Raw genomic sequence first — 18,922 nt, forward strand, 5'->3', positions numbered from 1 at the left:
TCTCAACGGCCAAGTTGCGCCGCGCCGCTCCTCGCCGCTACTCGACGCCGGCTTACATTGAAAATGAATGATTTCCGGCCACTTTGACGCTCTCGATGCCGGCGGTGTGAACGCACAGTTAGAAACCCATGTTTGGTTGATATTGGTCATTTAACCTTACTGCTACAATGGCACCATAAAATAGCAACTACCGTGTGTTGGACAAGACCGAGGGTGAGACCAGAATACAGGATTCACATTTGACAATGTCAAATTGGAGAGTCTACTACACACATCATTTAAAGGATGACATACTCCTATTGCAGTAAACAGGCTTGGACCAGAAATTAAATTACAAAATAGTCTTGAAAATGATCAGAATAAATAATCACATCTTCTATGCACTAATTCTTATCTATATGTATAAAACCAGTTTTATAACATCTGTTCTGAGCACCATCTCTTTACAATAAAAAAAAACATCTGACATACACACCAAAAGTCACAGTTAAAAACTCACAAACGGTAGTCTATTTCTTCGTAAAAGCTGAGATGAAGGGCACAAATAAAAACGGCATGAAAGGATGAGAACTAGCTGAGGTAAGGCATTAGCTAGCACAAGACACACAGAACGTCACGTCCAGCGGTTGTAAGGCCCAGTGACGTGCGTGAGGGCGTAGGGCGCTGACATGACGACGCCGTCACTCGTAACTGTGAGCGATTGACGAGTAGGGACCTGAAGCTTGTGTCTCTCTTCCGGATAAGTCTCGTTTTCACTCTCCGTATCCGAATCCATCTCCTTTGACCTATTGTTGAGTCCTAGACGCTCGGCTTCCTCTTTCTCCCTGGCCTTCTCTGCCATTTTAGCCTCCCATTGTTGCAGGCCGTGGCCCGGGGCATTCAGGCTCTTGTGCTGGTAGAAGACCAGGGAGATGCGGGTGGGATGCGTGCGGTTGGGCCGCAGGATGGGAGTGGTGGCATGCAGTTCCCGTCGAGCGCATTCGATCATGATGGAGCCGTGGGAAGGAGCCACAGCGACCCCTCCAATATCCCCATCGAAGAAATTGTGCTCGCTGTCTGACCACAATTCCTCCGCTTTACCCACCTCTGGGGTCAGGGGTCGTGCTGTAACGGGTGGGTTGTGGTGATCCTCCAGGTTCAAGCGACTGTGGAGACCCTCAGCCATGGTTGGGGAGAGCGGGATGGGAGCTGTGCCACCCTGGAAGCACCGTATCTCCTCAGGCTCTGATTTGAATGAGGGAGAGTGAGGATCGTTCGGATACGAGTTTTTGAATGGTTCAGACATCTGCCTGATGTTCTCAAGTCCGTGTCTAAGAGAAGGAGAGCCATTGCTGTGGCCCGTTCCTCTTGAGGGATCATGCGGTTGAGGGAACGCTGGGTGTGTGGACGAGCCAAAGCCGGAGGCCACAGGAGGTGTGTGGCATGTGTTACTCTGGTTGTATGGGACAGTAGAGTGGAAGTCTGAGAGTCGGTCTCCAATGCCTGGAACCCCAGACATTCGCATTGTGGAGCTTACATTACAAGTATCCTTTTCTGAACATGGTGAATGTTCAACAGAGTTGTGTTTGAAACCTGTGGACAAAAAAAGAATAAAAATAAGAAGCACCTCCATTTTAGAATCCTACAATCACCAAAATTTCCTGAATTAAATCAGTGGCCCAACACCAGTCCCTATTTTATGATAGATTTTCTCAAGAGAAATTTATACCATTTTACAAAATAATGTTAGTTTATTAAAAGCAGCATTTAATTTACATAATTAATTGAAATTAATCTCACTGTATATCCCTATAAAACACATGGAAGTGTCCACTGCATGCACACTTTATTATACCGGTGGTTGTCGCATCAGTCCAAAAATACGTCATGATGAGGAAAAAAACATATATAAGTTGCACCGGACTATAGGTGTTTCTCAGTGTCAAGGAAGGATCCTCGGAAGCCAGTATTTCGAGGATGCTACGTCATCGACATCCGTCGAAGGACTGTTCCAATGTCGAGGATCCTCGGAATTTCAACCAAGGACTGAGTCCTTCGTTCGAAGAATATCCCATACACAGGAAAGGATGCATACGTGTATCCTTCGCGCTCTTCGCGCTCTCAAATCACCCACAATCCTATGCGCACAGCTTTGCTATCTAACGTTAGTTCAAAAATTCAAAAATGTTGAACGTTAACGTAGTCGGAGCGTTAACAGTTTTTATTTACGTTACCAAACATTTGTTATAACTGTAGTAAATATAAGTAAAGTTTGACATTTAAATGCCAGCATAAATTACTACCGTATTGATATTGTAAATTATACAAATACAAATGGTTAACTGAACCGGACCTGTCATTTAACAATTGGTTGCGTCAACGGCATTTCTTTTATAAATAACTAGTTAAGTTCTCCAATTAGCGTTATTCAAACGGACCTTTTCACTGACGTAATGACGCAATTACGTGCACTTGCTAGCCTGTTCCATTTACGTGTTCTCCGAATGCGAAGAGGAGCCTCGCCTAGCCTCTGAAGGAAGTGACTTGGAAGGATCAGTCCTGCCAAGGAAGTATCCTTGACATTGAGAAACGCCTCGTAATTCACATTTATTTAGGATCCAAGAACCAAGACAAAACATTACCATCTACAGCCGCCAGAGGGCGCTCTATGCTGTTCAGTGGTAGACTACAGCCTACGTAGACGGTAAGGTTTTCTATTGATTCATTTCTCTTGGTTCATGTCAAATAAATTTTGATAAATAAGTCGCACCTGACTATAAGTCGCAGGACCAGCCAAACTATGAAAAAAAGTGCGCCTTATAGTTGGTAATAATATGGTATATACGGAAAATACGGTAATAAATATTTTCATGCTAAAGTTGAATAGCATTCATTTTTGCGATTTGCTAAAAATTTTATGTAATAATGTTTTAAAATCTTTATAAAATAATTGTTAAACAATATTAAAAAATAAACATTATAAACAGGAAAATATACATTTTATTAATGTGATGTTTATCTGCTAACCCCCAGGGCATCTAAGATGATGGTTAGGTGACTTTGTTTCTTCAGTAGAACATAAACTGAGATTTTTAGCTCAAACCGTTGAAGTCAGTCTTATAATAAGTGGATAAGAATCACGGCTAAAACATACAATAAAACAAAAAAAAACATACACAAACAAAACCAAATTAATTATACACAAAACAATCGGTCTGTATAGGAAACTGAACAGTATTTATATCGTTTTATACCTTTGATTCAAGCAATGTCCGAACTATTAGAACTCCTGAGCGCATCCTGTTGTAAACGTTCTCAACAGGCGCATGAGGCGTCTTTTTCTTCTTACTTTATGGCAGATCACAGATAAGTGCATTACCGCCACCTATCTCTCAAATGGACCAGTGTCAATGGTCCATTTGAGAGATAGGTGGCGGTAATGCACTTATAAGTCTGTGATCCGCCATAAAGCAAAAAGAAAAAGACAACTCACGGGATTGGTTAAGAACGTGCACAGTTCAGACATTATATTGTGTTTAACAGAGGTAAAAACACAATATAAACACTGTTCCGTTTCTTTCACAGACCAATCATTTTGTGTTTTTACACATCAATGTACCGTCACGAGCTACAGGGTTTAATTTGGTTTTGTTTGTGTAGACTGCAACAACTGAAGCTAAAAATCTCAGTTTGTGTTCTACTGAAGAGACAAAGTCACCTACATCTTGGATGCCCTGGGGATAAGCAGATAAACAACACATTTTCATTTTTGGGTAAACTATCTCTTTAAAATGAGTGTAAGAAGATACCAAACATGATCTATTAGCATGCATAAATTAGCATGTGTAATTAAATATATTCATATAGTAAAAAAATAAAAAACAAAAAGAATGTAATACTGCATATTACAGAAAACCGATTGTTACTGGAACATCCTGGCTCATACTATGAGACAACCTGTTTTAGATGTCACCTTAAAGGGTTAGTTCACCCAAAAATAAAAAATCTGTCATTAATTACTCACCCCCAAGTCATTATTTATGTTTGCTTTGTGCACAAAAAGTATTCTTGTAGCTTCATAACATTAAAACTGAACCACTGATGTCTCATGGACTGTTTATCGATGTGCTTACTACCTTTCTTTGCCATAAAACATTTCAGCAGCATTGTGATCTATACAGGGTCACAGACCATTTTTGATTTAATCAAAAATATCTTAAATTGTGTTCTGAAGATGAAGTAAGGACTTATGGGTTTGGAACAACATGAGGGTGAGTAATTAATGACAGAATTAAAATTTTTTGGTGAACTAACGCTTTAAGTGTACGTTAACATGACAACGATGTACAAGAAACTGAAAAGTTTTTTTTGCATTTTAGAAAGTTTTCGTGGCCAATAGTTTGTGATGTCACTTTGCAAAGAAACACTGTGCACATATGCATTCCTATAGACTAAAGACGTAATAAGTATGAGCATGACATGACCAGAACGAGGTATACCTTTAAGAGGCTCGTTCTTCACTTTCATAGGGGTGCACTGTTTACTGTCCAGGCCACTTATTTTCTCAGCATGGGCTCTTTTAGCCTCCATCTTCCTCTTGCGTGCTGATTTGACAGGCTCAGCCAGCATCCTCACTTCTCTTGGGAAAGCAGAGAGGACCTGCATTGCCCCAGACTTTATCTTGGCCCACTGGCCCTCAGCATGGCCAAACTCATCCGTGTCAGAGATCTTGTAGAGCGGCAGGACATGCAGCTGCTCGTCGTTTGGAATGTTCCGCACTGCACGGTTATCCTCCTTGGTTAAAGTGCATACCTGTGGTACACATGAGGCATATGCATATCTCATTTATCTCAATAGAGTCTGAAAATGGAGGAAATAAGTATTAGTAGGACACTGACATTAATAGTGGAAGTGAGACTCACCACAGTGCTTCCATTGGTCATGTTCTGTGTGTCTTTGTGGGCATGAGCGCAGAAGTCCACACACGCAGTCACACCAGAGAAAGGTCGACCTTCACTCCTGCCCAGCCGACAGTCCTGCCCTTGCTGCTCCAGCTCCACCTGACGGGTTACACATCATTATGATGCTTTCCTTACAAATATACACCAAGCTCAGTCTTGGATGCTATAGAAATATCAACATATTCACGTAATCAACTAAATAAGCTAAAAAAAAATTACAGTTTAACATGTGAGATTTTGATTACTTAATTCCTACCTGGTTCTGAAATGCATCAGGAGCAAGTTTCTTGTACACAGGGGCCAAATCTGATGCCAGATTCTGCAAGTTTTTCTCCAACTTCTCCTCCTAACCACAAAATCAAACATTATTGTAGTTTGAAAGATGAATTAAATGGACCATAAGGCATAAATACACTACCTTTCAAAAACTTTATTAGTGGAGTTTTTGCAATGAAAAAACACCAGGCATGCAACTCTTTTATGAATTCACCTATAGATTTAAGTCCACCATGTGAGCGAATTTCTGTTAAATGTTTTACTTATACCGCTTTTCCACTGCATGTTATGGCACGGTACGCTTCACTTTTGGAGGGTTTTCCATTGGGTACAGTACCTGGTACCCGGTACTTTTTTTAGTACCACTTCAGTTGAGGTTCCAAGTGAACTTTACCGTTACTAAAACGTGACATGTAAACTCTGCTGATCACGGATTGGCCGGAGAGAATCGTCACTTTGAGACAAACACAAATGAACCGCTATATTTAAATCAGCACAGCCAACCAACGATCGAACGCAACTGTTTGATAGAGCAGAAGAGCTGCTTCCTGCTGAGGAAGTACAGACGTTCCTCTCATTGATAGCAGAGGAGCAGTTCCAGCGAGAGCTTAATCGGGCAATGTGGAATTAAAACTTTTTTTTTTAGGAGTCGTAGCAGTATAGGTGGCGCAACTATAACGACATATGAATAATACTGCCCATACTTAAGCAATACTAAACTGCAGTGGAAATGCAAACCATGCCGTGCTGTACCGTTCTGAACCGTGCCGAGCTGAGTCGTACCAAGAAGTGGAAAATCACCACTAGTGCCACTAAAGGGCAGCTGGTTAAAGTGGTTCAGGTAAACAAGGTCATTCAGGTATGCTCGCACAGGATACTCTCACCAGAGTTGCACTCTTATTTAAAGCCACTATGGCAGAATTTTGAAGACCAGCATGATTCTTCCATAACAAAACATTTCTTTACATATTTGGACTGAGAATGTATTTCCCTTGAGTCCATCTAGTGCTCACCTCCTCAGGATAGTCTCCCTGCAGTCTGAACTTCCGGGGGATTTTGCTGCGTGCAAACTTGCAGCCATTGTAGTACATACTCCAGGAGCAACCAAACGAGAACGAGGCACCGCAGGTCTCTGGGTCCAGACCCTGACACGCACATGTACGACTAACAGGAGAGATGAAGAAGGTAAGTCACAGTGCAATAATACACTATAATGTAAAATAATACTGTTTAATACAGAATTTGCTGGTGGTGCTATCATTTGCTTGAAAATGTGGAATACGCACACACTATATTATTAATATAATCTAGCCTGGTCTTTTCAAGCAGTGAATGCACATTTATAAAATGATGGTGTGAAGGAGTTGGTGTAAAAGCTTAAAGAAAACACTCCAAGAACAACTAACAAATGTTATTTTGTACTTGTATGAGGGAGGATGTGTGTTCATGAATCATTTCCACACACTCTGTCCGTATGTTACTTGTGACTCACTCCTCATTGAGGGCACAGCGGCGGCTAGTGGGTGAGCCATATTTGCAGAGAGTGTGTGTGAGCTCCTGGTACAGCCTGTCAGCCACACTTCGTGGGATCCCTTCCCAGGCCAAGATGAGAATGACTACCACTGCGTTCTGACAGCAGTGACCAGCACGCTGCCGCACAAGACACAACAACTTCTCTTCCTCACTTCCTCGACGTATGATCTGCAGAATTTAACACATGTGCACACGTATATGAATGAACAGTCATCCTGCAAGCTCTTCGCAGACTGCTAGTTATTTCACACGGGTCACTTACCCACTTGGCGATCGGGCAACCCTGTGAGCTCCGCCCCTCTTTGCCTGTATACACAACAACCTCCATACGGACTGCGTTGCCTTTCTCACCATATCTGTGAAGAAAACAGTGCAGTGAGTTGTGTGTGTTAAGCACTACAACAGTGGTTTTCAAAAGTTCAAAAGTTTTTTGAAGCCCTCAAATATGATTATACCTTTGCAACAGACCTCCCTTCAGAAAATATATAGATCCATATATTTTTATGTAAAAAGACTCAGTTATAGTGTGTAGGAAAAAACTTAAATGTGAAGACATGTTGTTTCTAAGATTAAATAACTGACTTTTAAACTGTGATTGTATTGAAGCCAAACGAGTTAATTGTTCCCACCATAACATAAATGTTAGACCTAAAATCTCAAATTCAGATTTTAATTCAGATGTAACTACTTTAAGATTTGTGTTTCTTACTGTTAAAAATATATGCAATGAAGAACAGATCCATCTAGATTCAATATGCAAATATATGCAAAAAAGAACACCAATCAGAATTCAGTATTCAAATATTATGACATCATCATCATCATCATTAGGTGCATTTTGAATTGTGGGCATTTCAACAATAAACCAAAACAGAGATTTTCAAACTTTAATCTTACATTTAAAAACAGACTGACGTTATCTACAAAACTAAAAATTGTTCAAATGGATTCTGTATATTAAGTGGTTTGAATTTAATTAATTGCAGAAGTGTAATATTTAGGGAAAACAGAAGGTGGAATAGAGGGGGGACGGGATTGGGAAAGCGCAACCATGCTACATGTTGGATTGATTATAAATACTAAACATTATAATTATTAGTAAAAATGAATAATAGTTAATTTATTTTATTCATTCATTTATTTGTTTTATTCTTATTTTATTAAATAAATGTATAATTTTTTATTAAATATAATTTCTTTTTAATTTTACAACAAATATTTTGTTTTGTAATATATTGAAACAATAATTTAAATAATTAAAACAATTAATACATTTAAAATTAGGAAATTAAATGTATACACACAGAATTAATACAAATGTATATATTTTTTGTGTTGGATCCCGTGAAAACATTACTGCATGTAAACAACTGAGATCCACGTTACCTGTTCTCCATCATCTCTCTCACGGCTGCTACATTCGGGCCAGATCCAAGGTGAGTGTAGTACGGACCCTCCTCTTTCTCAATTATTTGTTCTGTAGAGGAAAATTGTGTTCAGATGAACTGAAAGTAGTTCTAGCAAACTTTTATTTAAAATTATGATATGGCTAATATGACTTACCCACACAATCACAGGAGGGCAGCTCTGTGTTTTGTTTGGAGGGGGTGTTGAGGAGATTCTTGGTTGGTGTGTTCAAGAACCTCATTGGAGACTCCAAAAAGCTGTTGATCGTGTGCTTGGTAGGAGTCTGTTCTCCAGTGTCTGCCACATCACCATTCCCCAAATGCACATTGGATGTCGACAATACTGTAACACCTCCAGACTTCTCAACTTGGTATAATCCATTGTGATTCGAGTGCATGTGTTGATGATCATTAATGCCGTTGGCTTTATGGTACATCACTGGGCTTTGCGGCGGGTCTTTACAGGGTTCACTGGCCATGGTCTGCTGAGGTTGTTGTTTAGCACCATGGTTTAGCACATCGTAGGTTTTCGATACCTGAGAAATCATTTGTTGTTCACATTCATGCCTTGGCCATTGGCTAGCACCTAGATGGTCATTTGTATGATTGTGAAACAGCCCGTTTGGTGGTGGTAAAGAATGACTTTGAGCTCCTTGCTCGTATTTAAAGTGAAAGCCATTCTGCTTACCAGAACCTAAGATCGTTTCAAAGTGCTCTTTCTTCAGGGAGTTGCTGTGGAATAAGAGCTGCCTGTTCTCATGATGAGCCTCTGCTATGTACTTTTTCAGGTCTATCTGCATTTGTGGAAGAAACAGACTCCTCTTGTGATGGAAAATCATCTTTTGTTGTGAATTGGCTTTCTGAAGGGTGCCCTTGAGTGGGGTTTTCCTGTTGGGCGTCCTCTTGGCCAATGGAATCCTACAATGGTTGCCCTCGATCTCAGCAGCTTTCTTCTTGGACATCCTGGGTTTTGATGGGGCCATTTTAGGTTTACTTTGCTTTTTTAAGTGCTGCCCCAAATAATTATGATTGTATTTCATGTTCTGAGTCGGCATACCTTTTGGTGGATTGTTTTCCGAGACTTGCATCTGCCTGGATTCGATCATGAACGCAAGCTGCACCAATTGAGCTGCAACTTCCTCCTCGTCCCTCTTTCTCGAGATTTGAGTCCCTTCTCCATGCTTATACTTCTTGAAAGTGCCTTCTAATCTGTCAGCTTTACAAAGTGCTTGGCCATTTCTGCGGTTCTCTGTGGTATACGATAGCTTTTCACATTCAGAGCTGGCCACCAGAAGATCCTTCAAGGAAAGTTTTCTGGAGGTAGATGCACAATGCTGATTTTGGGTGAAGTTGGCCGGCCTGTTCAGAGGGTTGCGGATGACAGAAGTCTGATGCAATGATGAACTGATTACTGAGACCTTGTTAGAGAAAACATCTGAAACTGGTTTAGCCTCTCGAAGAGGTATGTGGTTGCTTGAAGTGAAGCAAGTAGACATTTCTCGTTGAGCGTCCTGACTCTGGTTTTCTTGTTCAAAGGGCACTGTTTGTGGAGTAGCTGCCAGTTGGGTCAAGGCCTCAATAGCTATAGCCTGATCAATGCTAATATTCCTATGCTGGACCAGAGACTGGACACTGAGTGCAATGTTATCATTCTGAGGAGGTTCTTCTGGAGTTTTTCCTTGATTTAACTGACACTGATATGGTTCTTCTTTCGGCTCAGTTTTTAAACACATGTCTGAGGCCTGAGCCCCAAAAAGCCTCTCCTCTAGACTTTTCCTGTCCGTACTGGAGAAGCAGACCACAGCTGCAAGCGTAGATAAAGCATCCTCATAGCACCCACTAGTCTCTAAGCGCTTTGTGTGCTGGTCATCAATCTCAACCCACTGCTCCTCAATTTTTATATTCTTCAGAGGAACCACCTGTTCTTGAAAGGACTCAGATTCACAACTTTTCTTAAACGTGGATCTATGTAAAATGGCGTGTGGCTCAGTGGGAACAACATGCCTCTCAGTGTTTGGTTTCATGTATTCAGCACCCTTATGAGAGGTTGGAGAACTGTTGTGAGGGAGAAGCACATCAGTGGCCCTGGGCTCCTTTCCAGGAGGTGCTGGTAATAAGCCATGCTGGATAGGTGTAGGAACATCAGGTGGAACATTGTGTGTTAAGGATACGTACTGCGCCTCTTCCTCTGGTGCCGCACAGGTCTCCTCCATCTGCTCTGATCTTGTGCCATTTACTGAGTTTGCCTCTGACTGAACCTGCAGTGGAAAAATATAGAGATAGCATGTTTTGGCTGTGGTGTGAAGCAGGACATACTGCTTTTGATCATCACAACTTATGACAGTGGATCATGGCACTTAGGGTGATTAAACAATACATGAAAAAAAATGATGAACTAATATGTAATATGTAAACCATTATTGTATATAATATCTCTACACACAATGAGTTCTTTGTTAAACGTTTTAAGATTAAGTGGCATGACGTGTTGCCAAATATGGTGTCCATACTCATCCCCATATCCATCTAAGTGCATACACACACACACACACACACACACACACACACACACACGCAGCCAGTAATGAATGCCCACGCGTACCTGGAACACTAAGCAATGGCAAGCCATTTTTGCTGTGGTGTCCAGGGAGCAACTGGGGGTGCCTTGCTCAAGGGCACCTTAGTTGGGCACCACCTACATTTCCTGCAGGTACTTTGAAAGGAACCCGCGACAATTCAAGTTAAAAATATGACTCTCCAACCATTAGGCCACAAATGTCTGTCTGACTGTCTGTCTGTCTGCCTCTCCTTTCTGACTGTCTTCAGAAAATTATAGATGTCATTTTCATTTCTTCTTGCCTGTAATGCCTTTAAGAGCAGTGTTTGTGAGTGAAAGCATAGCATTTATTTGATTACAACCATTACCGGAGAAACCTATATATCTCCCACTCTGTAAGCGAGAATGAATTTGCATATATATGCTGCCACAAATAGAGTGCAGGGCTGTGGAAAACGATGCTTCTGTTATTATGAATATTATAAAATCTAATCTAACATTGTGATGCACAATTAAATTTGAGCCTTCTCTTGTACCTCCAAATTAGGCTGATCTTTAGCATGGAGAAGCAGTACCATCTCTACTGCAGAAGAGAGCTGGTCAACTTTGTATTCTAAATAAGAAGATTTAGTCTTCTTATTTTTTTTTCTACTTTGAAATGTTTGTTTATGATTACGATCGACTGCAGAGACACTGGAAGAAAGTAATAAACCTTGCAATCCTGATAGCAGACCCACCGGATGTGATCGACGCACAGCAAGAGGAATTATGGCACATTCTGGGCATGGGTCAGGCATCGCCTCTTTAAGATGATCCACACCAAGACACGTACATACTCACCTTAAATCCAAAGCACCTGTAAATCCAGCACCTGCTAGTGGAGTTCACTCAGTGATATAACTCATATACCCTCATAAGCCAAGGCAACCAGGGCTTGTAAGTACGAATGAATACGTATCTCCCCTGAAGCATTAACCCAGAATAGCGAAGCTTCCACAAAATGAGACCTTTCCGAAATATATCTCTGAACACTGCAGTCCAGGCTCACAAAAAAAAACTATAACTGATAGCAATGCAGGCAATGACGAAATCCTGAAGAACTCTTCAGCAGCAAGCTAAACAAAACATCGTCACAACAGATTCAATCAAGTGATTAGTCAAGCGAGAATAAGAAAGAGATTTTCCACTAGTCTTTTCCACATGGTCTTGACCAAAAAGTAATAGAATATGTAGGGAGTATGTAGATTTTTTACTTTCAATTTACAGTGCAGGTTTAAGGAAGAACAGATAGTAATGTTTTCTTTTTTTTTTTAGCCTAAACTCTGTTGGTATGCCTTTTGTGAATGTGTTTGTGTGGTTTGTGTACATGCAAGTGCATGTATTTAAACAGTAAAAACCAAGTTGCGAATGTTTTTAATTAAGAGACAATTAATCCATACTACACTGTAATTTATCTCTAATTTAAATATACCACATTGTGAACATTATTAGTAACACTCATTATAGCTTCATAATTGTTTTTCCATACCAAAAAAGAAAAACTGCACGTGAGAGCCTTTGCAGCATGCCTGCTTTACTGAAACCTAAGTACCTCACATAAAACACAATTTTACAACCCATGTAAAGCAGTGTGCATGAGAAGATTAAATACTTGCAGGAGTCAGTCAGTCATTTTGTGAGAAACTGTGGTTTCATGTTTTTTGCATTCATAAGCAAGTTAAATGTTTCTCTTAGTGCAGTGTGTAAATAAATTCAGCTGAACCAACAATATAGTATTGAGGAAAACTCCTTCATGTATCATTAACACTTATGCCAGAAGAGGGTTGATGAAACAGAGAGATTGAAACAAGAGTGAGGCAATCACTTGGCAGCCGCTGCAACTGTTATTACTGAGGGGAATAGGAAGAGAATAGTAACCAGCTCCTCTGATATTCTCATTCAGTAATGAAACAAAACCGGTCAGCCAGATTCTGACTGAAACTACTTTCAGTAACAAAGTAGTCTCAATAGGGATCTAATGGGAGCAGAGTACAGCATTTGAGCAAATGTAATTAATTACTGTACTTTATGTATCTTTTTGGATACTCTCAGTATCAGTATCAAATATATTAGTAGGGGTGCTCCGATCACGATCGGCCGATCGTTAATGCGCATCTCGTCAGTAAAGCCGGTTTTCTAATCAGCAGTTAATTCCATCAGGTGCGTGATTTCACATAGAGCAGCTGTTAATACACAGAGCCGTTGTTAATAGAGAAGATGCGCAAATCACGTTAATTTTCAGCGTTTTTTGGCGCATCTTCTCAGTTAACAACGGCTCTGTGTAGTAACAGCTGCTCTAAGTGAAATCACGCACCTGATGGAATTAACCGCTGATTAGAGAACCGGCTTTACTGACGAGATGCGCATAACGATCGGCCGATCGTGATCGGAGCACCCCTAGGTATTAGCATCTTTTACTTCACTACAGTTTTAAATAAGTATCTGTATTCTTTACTCCACTACATTTGTAAAGAGTGTTGAAATTACACATAAAATTACACATAAAAATGCCATACATTATTATTTTTTTCCTTTGTTTTCTCGTTATCTCGACATAACGAAAGTTGTTTTCTCGTTATAACAACTTAAATTTCTCGTTATAGTATCGATGAGGCTCGACGCACGTGCACAACCTGCATCGACTTACATTCGAAAACGAATGTAAATTCAGTCTAACTGCTTGCTAATTTCACTTGGATAAAATGAAACATTGAGCACATTTTCCACTTGTAATATATTGTATTGGATAGAACAACAGTAATTCCTATTGGAATAATGCCAAAAACAAAAAGGAATTTTTTTTTTTTTTTTTTTTTTTTTACAAATTTTCAGCAGGATAATGACATCCATACTGTGTTGCACATTATTGACAATATTAAGCTGAAGCTTGACTTTACGCAAATCAAATCGTAATCACAATATCTGTCAAAAAAGATCGTAATTAGATATTTTCCCCATATAGCACAGCTCTAGTATGTGTGTGTGTAGAAAAAAAGATTATTTACAACATTATAGAACAAAACTGAATTAAATTAGCCTATGCACATATACATCACATTTCTCATCAATATGGTTAACAATAAAGATTAATAAGGAATAAGGAATAAGGAAAAGAAGCACATCACAAATAGCCTATCGTTAAATAAACTTTATTGTTCCCCTCACATATCAAGTCTTCCTTGTTTTTCACTGGCATGTCTCTTTCACTAATGCATCTTTAAGCCTATATTTAGTAAAATACTTAAGTAAGGTTAAAATCAGATGCTCTAAGTTTTGGAATTGGTGACTTGTGACAGAATAATTTTCACTATTAAAGGCCTTTCCACACTGAGCGCAATGCGAAAAAGCGAGGCAAATCACAGACAAAACAAATGCGAAACAAATGTTAGCGTTCTATTAATTCATGCCTGCACGCTAGGTGGCGCCGACCAACAATGCAATTTTCCTCAGATATGTATCTCGTAAATGGATTTAACATCATCCCCTGCTCAATATACAACATTAAATTAAGATAAACACTAAAAAACTATCTATTATGCTTACAAGAATAGGCTACATCCTAAAATATAATTAGAAGTACAATTAGCATCAAGCTACACTTGAAAATTTAACTATTAATGTATTTGCTTACCGTCATCTTTATAACATCATCAAGTGCTTGTAATAACTTCCAATTTTGATCTATAGTTGATTTTGATTAATAAGAAGACACATGCTATAGACGGTTTCAACAGCAACAACATAAACAAACGTTACTGCACTGAACTTATTGTGGACCTAACTTAACTTCCGGTAGACTCCAAATAGAATAAATAACAACAGCCAACTTCCTCTACAGTAGATCTTTTTTGATAACAAACCAAATATGTTTGCTGCGTGGATCAGGCGGACTTAATGAATATGCAAATTCATTATTTGCCAACAGGAGATGTTTTAAAGCATAGACATAAAGCGCGAGAAATAGAGGTTTCCCCAGTAACAGCTGTAAACAAAGCAGAGCTGGTATGCTCACACGCTGCTTTATCAGGCATATGACATGCAAGTCTTCCTTCAGAAATACAGCGATATAAAAACACCTGTGCTTTGCTTTGATATTTAAACATATAAATGTAAGGAATTATTATTAATAAAAGAGCAGTACGTAACGTTACTCATGTTTATTCAACAAATTCTTTTTGAAAATCGATCAGTTTTAAAATTGTGGCGAGTCTCCAAAAATAAATAAAATGTATGGGAAACACATCCGCAGCACAACCACCTGAGCCCAACTTCAGTCTACTCATCACCTTGACTTTCACTGCGTTTGTAGAAGGCAATTACTGGAGCCAACAGACCGGAAGTTAACTTAGGTCCAGACACGTGCGCCAGATGAAACCGTCTATACAGATCACATAATTCAGTGGACAATTAATAAAAAATATTATTCTGTAAAAAGAACGTGAGAATAAATATATTCTCAAATGCCATAGATAACAAGGACTCAAATAGGACTCAAATCTTATTGGACGGCCCATGTTTTTTCGCTTCACGAAAATGAAAAAATTCTTCGGACAAGTTTGAAATAAAAAAAACATTCACATTTTCGGTGCACAAATGTTTGTGGTCTATTTTGAAGCATCCATGGAAATATACTATTTTGTTCCAGCATGTCATCAGATCCGATATTCATTTCGCTTTTTCGCACTCATTGTGGAAAGGCATTATCTGTTACTCAAATATGGTTTACAGTAGAGCTGGGCGATTCGTGCAAAAAAATCATATCTCTGTATTTTTTGGGCGATCAGCGATTATATATTTTGGTATTTTCAAATAAAGTTAATGTAACTATATAAGCCTTTATATTACGTGCAAAAAAGGGTTAAGATCACATTTCATTCAAAAATTGTAACATTACAAACTAAAAACAAAAGTAAGGCTTTTAAAGCAGAAGTTAAATTCACTAAATTAAAAACTAAAATAAACGAGAACAAAAGCAGACAGTTGTGTTAGTCTATGTAAATTATTCCATTTAATTCTCTTTACAGTCAGTGCTATCATAAAAATAGACTTACTTGTAATTATAATTGTAGTGCTCCTATTTAATTGAGCTCTGTCTGTTTGGCGCACATCTGCGAGGCGGTGCTCGTTCACTGAAGTTTAGTGGAGAATCCGAGAACAGAAGGCTCATGCACTTCTGAGAGAAACATTTAAATATTTACAGTAGGGCCGGGACTCGATTAAAAAAATTAATCTAATTAATTAGAGGCTATGTAATTAATTAATCGAAATTAATCGCATTTTAATCGCATATAAATATTTGACCTGAGAACAGTGAGAAGTAATTTTTTTTCACATGGATTTATAGTATACCATTGAATAATGACTGAATACATAAGCTTAAGCAACAAAATATTGTTTATTTTTGTTCAACCAAGTCTAGCAGACCAGTGCAATTTTTGCCATGAAGTGTAGCAATAGCATATTTAGAAACAATTTAGAAATAGTACATTTCAGAAATTCAGGAAGCTTATAGGTGCTGGAACCTTCTGTAAGGTGTTTTTTAAGTAATACACAATACTGTCAAGTACATTCAGAACATTGGAAACACTGACTATTAGAAAACATCTCTCTGTTGCTTCAGAGGCCATAACATACTAAGTCCAACTCTCAATAACCTTGGCCAAAACAATAAAGAGTTCAACATAAACTGTTGCACCAACAAAATAGCACATAGTTCAACATAAAGTGTAAAGTCCACGCTAGCTGCTATATGTTTTGCGTTGAGGTGATACTTGAAACTCGATGTGCTGCGGTGATATGCGAACACTAGTTGGTGCTCCAGTAAAATGGGTCTGCCGAAACTCATCCAGTGAGAAACATTCCGCGGTGCAAAAATAAGTTATTAAAAATGCGGGATTTTTTTTCTGTAATTAATTCATCTTAGTTAACGCGTTATTTTTTGTGTAATTAATTAATCTCAATTAACGCGTTAAAGTCCCAGCCCTAATTTACAGCTGAAGGATATACCTGTGAAATGTAAGTTATGCATTCAAGAAGACAGCACATCTCAAACGCATCTAACAGTGCAAGTAGCCTGAGTCTCTGTCATAGGTACACGCAGCCTTTCTGTCTGAGCATATGAAGGGCCGAACCAATTAAACTACTGCGAAAAGAAATTATAAACTGTCTTAAAAGTTTTTTAAGGCCTTAATATGAAGCTTGTCATGAACATGTTAAGAACAAACTAGATTATGCACTTGTCCGAAGCTCCTAAGTCTGTTTCCTCCACTATATTGTTTAAGATGTGCTTGTATCAAACTACTGTGTATCGATATAAATGTTATTGCCTCATACTGAATCGCTTATAAAGAAAATATTGATATATCGTACAAACCTGATATACCGCCCAGCCCTAGTTTACAGGAACTGTTTTCAGCTCTGAATGGGAATGGGCTTTGTAAATGTTTAGATCTTCTGCTTCCTGAAATACAGAAGCCCAAATGTCTGCGGTTACCAGCAACGTTTTATGCTTACTGATCATGAGGTTTAATTAAGGAAAAAAATGTGACGAACACTATGAAAACACAATGAAAATGAGACTCTGTAGACATGAAGGCTGCAAGTTAGAGGTAGTTTGTGCAAATTCTGGGTAAACTTGCAAAGTAAATCCAAAGTTGTTGTTTTTCAGGAAAAACAGCACTGACAGACCTGAGCTCGAGTTTACACCGTAATTTTCTAGCAAAAGATTGGAGTTAAAACAATCTTTTGTAGATGGATGATAAAAAGATTAAAGTGCTAAAAACACACAATTACATGTTTCATACATGGACACTTTAGCTGAGTTTTGGAGCACTTATTACATCTAATTAAACATGAAAATCAAAAGACCAGCTTATAACAGGTCAAATTCAATACTGTGACAGATGGTTCTCTTGTTGATTGAACAATGTAATGTAAAAAATAAAAATGTGCCACGGAGAGCTATCAGTTCTTGCAATAAACTTGGCGAAATGCAATATTGGTTTATTAAAGCAATAAGCCATTCAAGGCTGTGTGTTACAGTGATTTGTATCATGGGTACAGAGGTTAAAACCCCTTAACTATGGTAAAATGCCTGTATATTAATAATGGCAGGAATAGCAATATGATAAAAGAGAACAGTTAAAATTACTTTTCTAATGTATTTTTATTCAAAGACAACATGAAATGAAATCCTATTTATTTTGTAAACATATGTTATGGATCTTGAAATGTAAACATCTATTAAATTGTTTATTAACTACTATGTTTATTAAATATCTTAGTATTAAATATAAGTGTGCACTACAAATCATGTTAACATCTATTAAAATCCACAGAACTGAGCAGAACAAAAATGCCACAGATATAGTGTCTGGGCCTGATTATAAGCAGACCTACATCAACCAGCTGCTCAAATTACAGCATCATGGTAACAGTGTCCAAAACTTTCGTGTTTATAAATAAACTGAGAATCAAGCGTATCAAGAAAGTAAGCAAATCTCCTCAAATGACTACATACTTTTTTCTGAATTCATAAGGATCAAAAACAACTGTACGATGCAACATCCTGAAACACAAATAAGAAAATGTGCTTTTTATTGGAAACATCACTAGATGTTAAGAGGAACGTTTGCTCATTCTCGGCACCTCAAACGTTAGTCCCTCACAGCAGTGCCTCCACAGCTTTGTTCTTGATTTGTTGTGTCTGAAGCCTTTAAAACTAAAAAAAACCACACTTGACTTGGTCTTCTTTTCATTGTAGTAAAGCTACCCCCAGACACACACACACACACACACACACACACACACACACACACACACCCCTAGCAACAGCACACATACTGCTAGAATCCTAAGACGCCTCCCTTAGGAAGCATTACCAGGGAAATTAAGAGCAGAAGGGGCGTATCCAACCCAAACAGAGGGAGAGGAGGAGAGGGGGAGAGACCTGACACCCTGTGTATCTCACCCAAGAGCTTCCACACCACACGTTCATTCAAAAACACAGCAATGATTGAATAACACAGAGCATATAAATATCACATGCTGCGTAAGAGTATCTTGTATCATGTCTTTATAATTTAGCAGGTACTCTGAGAAGTTAACAATCATCTCTAAAACTTGAAAGTGCATCTTATGCCAAGTTACTCGGTTACGAACCCTCTTCTGAA

At 38.7% G+C, this 18,922-nt stretch overlaps 1 protein-coding gene across 1 annotated transcript in view; it reads right to left on the reverse strand.

Moving 5' to 3' along the window:
* LOC113112936 (methylcytosine dioxygenase TET2-like) overlaps positions 1 to 18,922 on the reverse strand; it is a 38,278-nt gene continuing 19,356 nt past the window's right edge. Inside the window, exons 3-11 of the mRNA XM_026278874.1 lie at positions 8,313 to 10,413; positions 8,136 to 8,226; positions 7,012 to 7,105; positions 6,709 to 6,917; positions 6,230 to 6,380; positions 5,197 to 5,286; positions 4,902 to 5,039; positions 4,479 to 4,791; positions 1 to 1,572 (exon numbers count right to left, since the gene is read on the reverse strand). Coding sequence (XP_026134659.1) covers positions 614 to 1,572; positions 4,479 to 4,791; positions 4,902 to 5,039; positions 5,197 to 5,286; positions 6,230 to 6,380; positions 6,709 to 6,917; positions 7,012 to 7,105; positions 8,136 to 8,226; positions 8,313 to 10,413 — 4,146 coding nt within the window. The 3' untranslated portion in view covers positions 1 to 613. The remainder of the gene's footprint in view (positions 1,573 to 4,478; positions 4,792 to 4,901; positions 5,040 to 5,196; positions 5,287 to 6,229; positions 6,381 to 6,708; positions 6,918 to 7,011; positions 7,106 to 8,135; positions 8,227 to 8,312; positions 10,414 to 18,922) is intronic.

Source organism: Carassius auratus, chromosome 13 (genome assembly GCF_003368295.1).
Source record: "Carassius auratus strain Wakin chromosome 13, ASM336829v1, whole genome shotgun sequence".
NCBI lineage: Eukaryota > Metazoa > Chordata > Actinopteri > Cypriniformes > Cyprinidae > Carassius > Carassius auratus.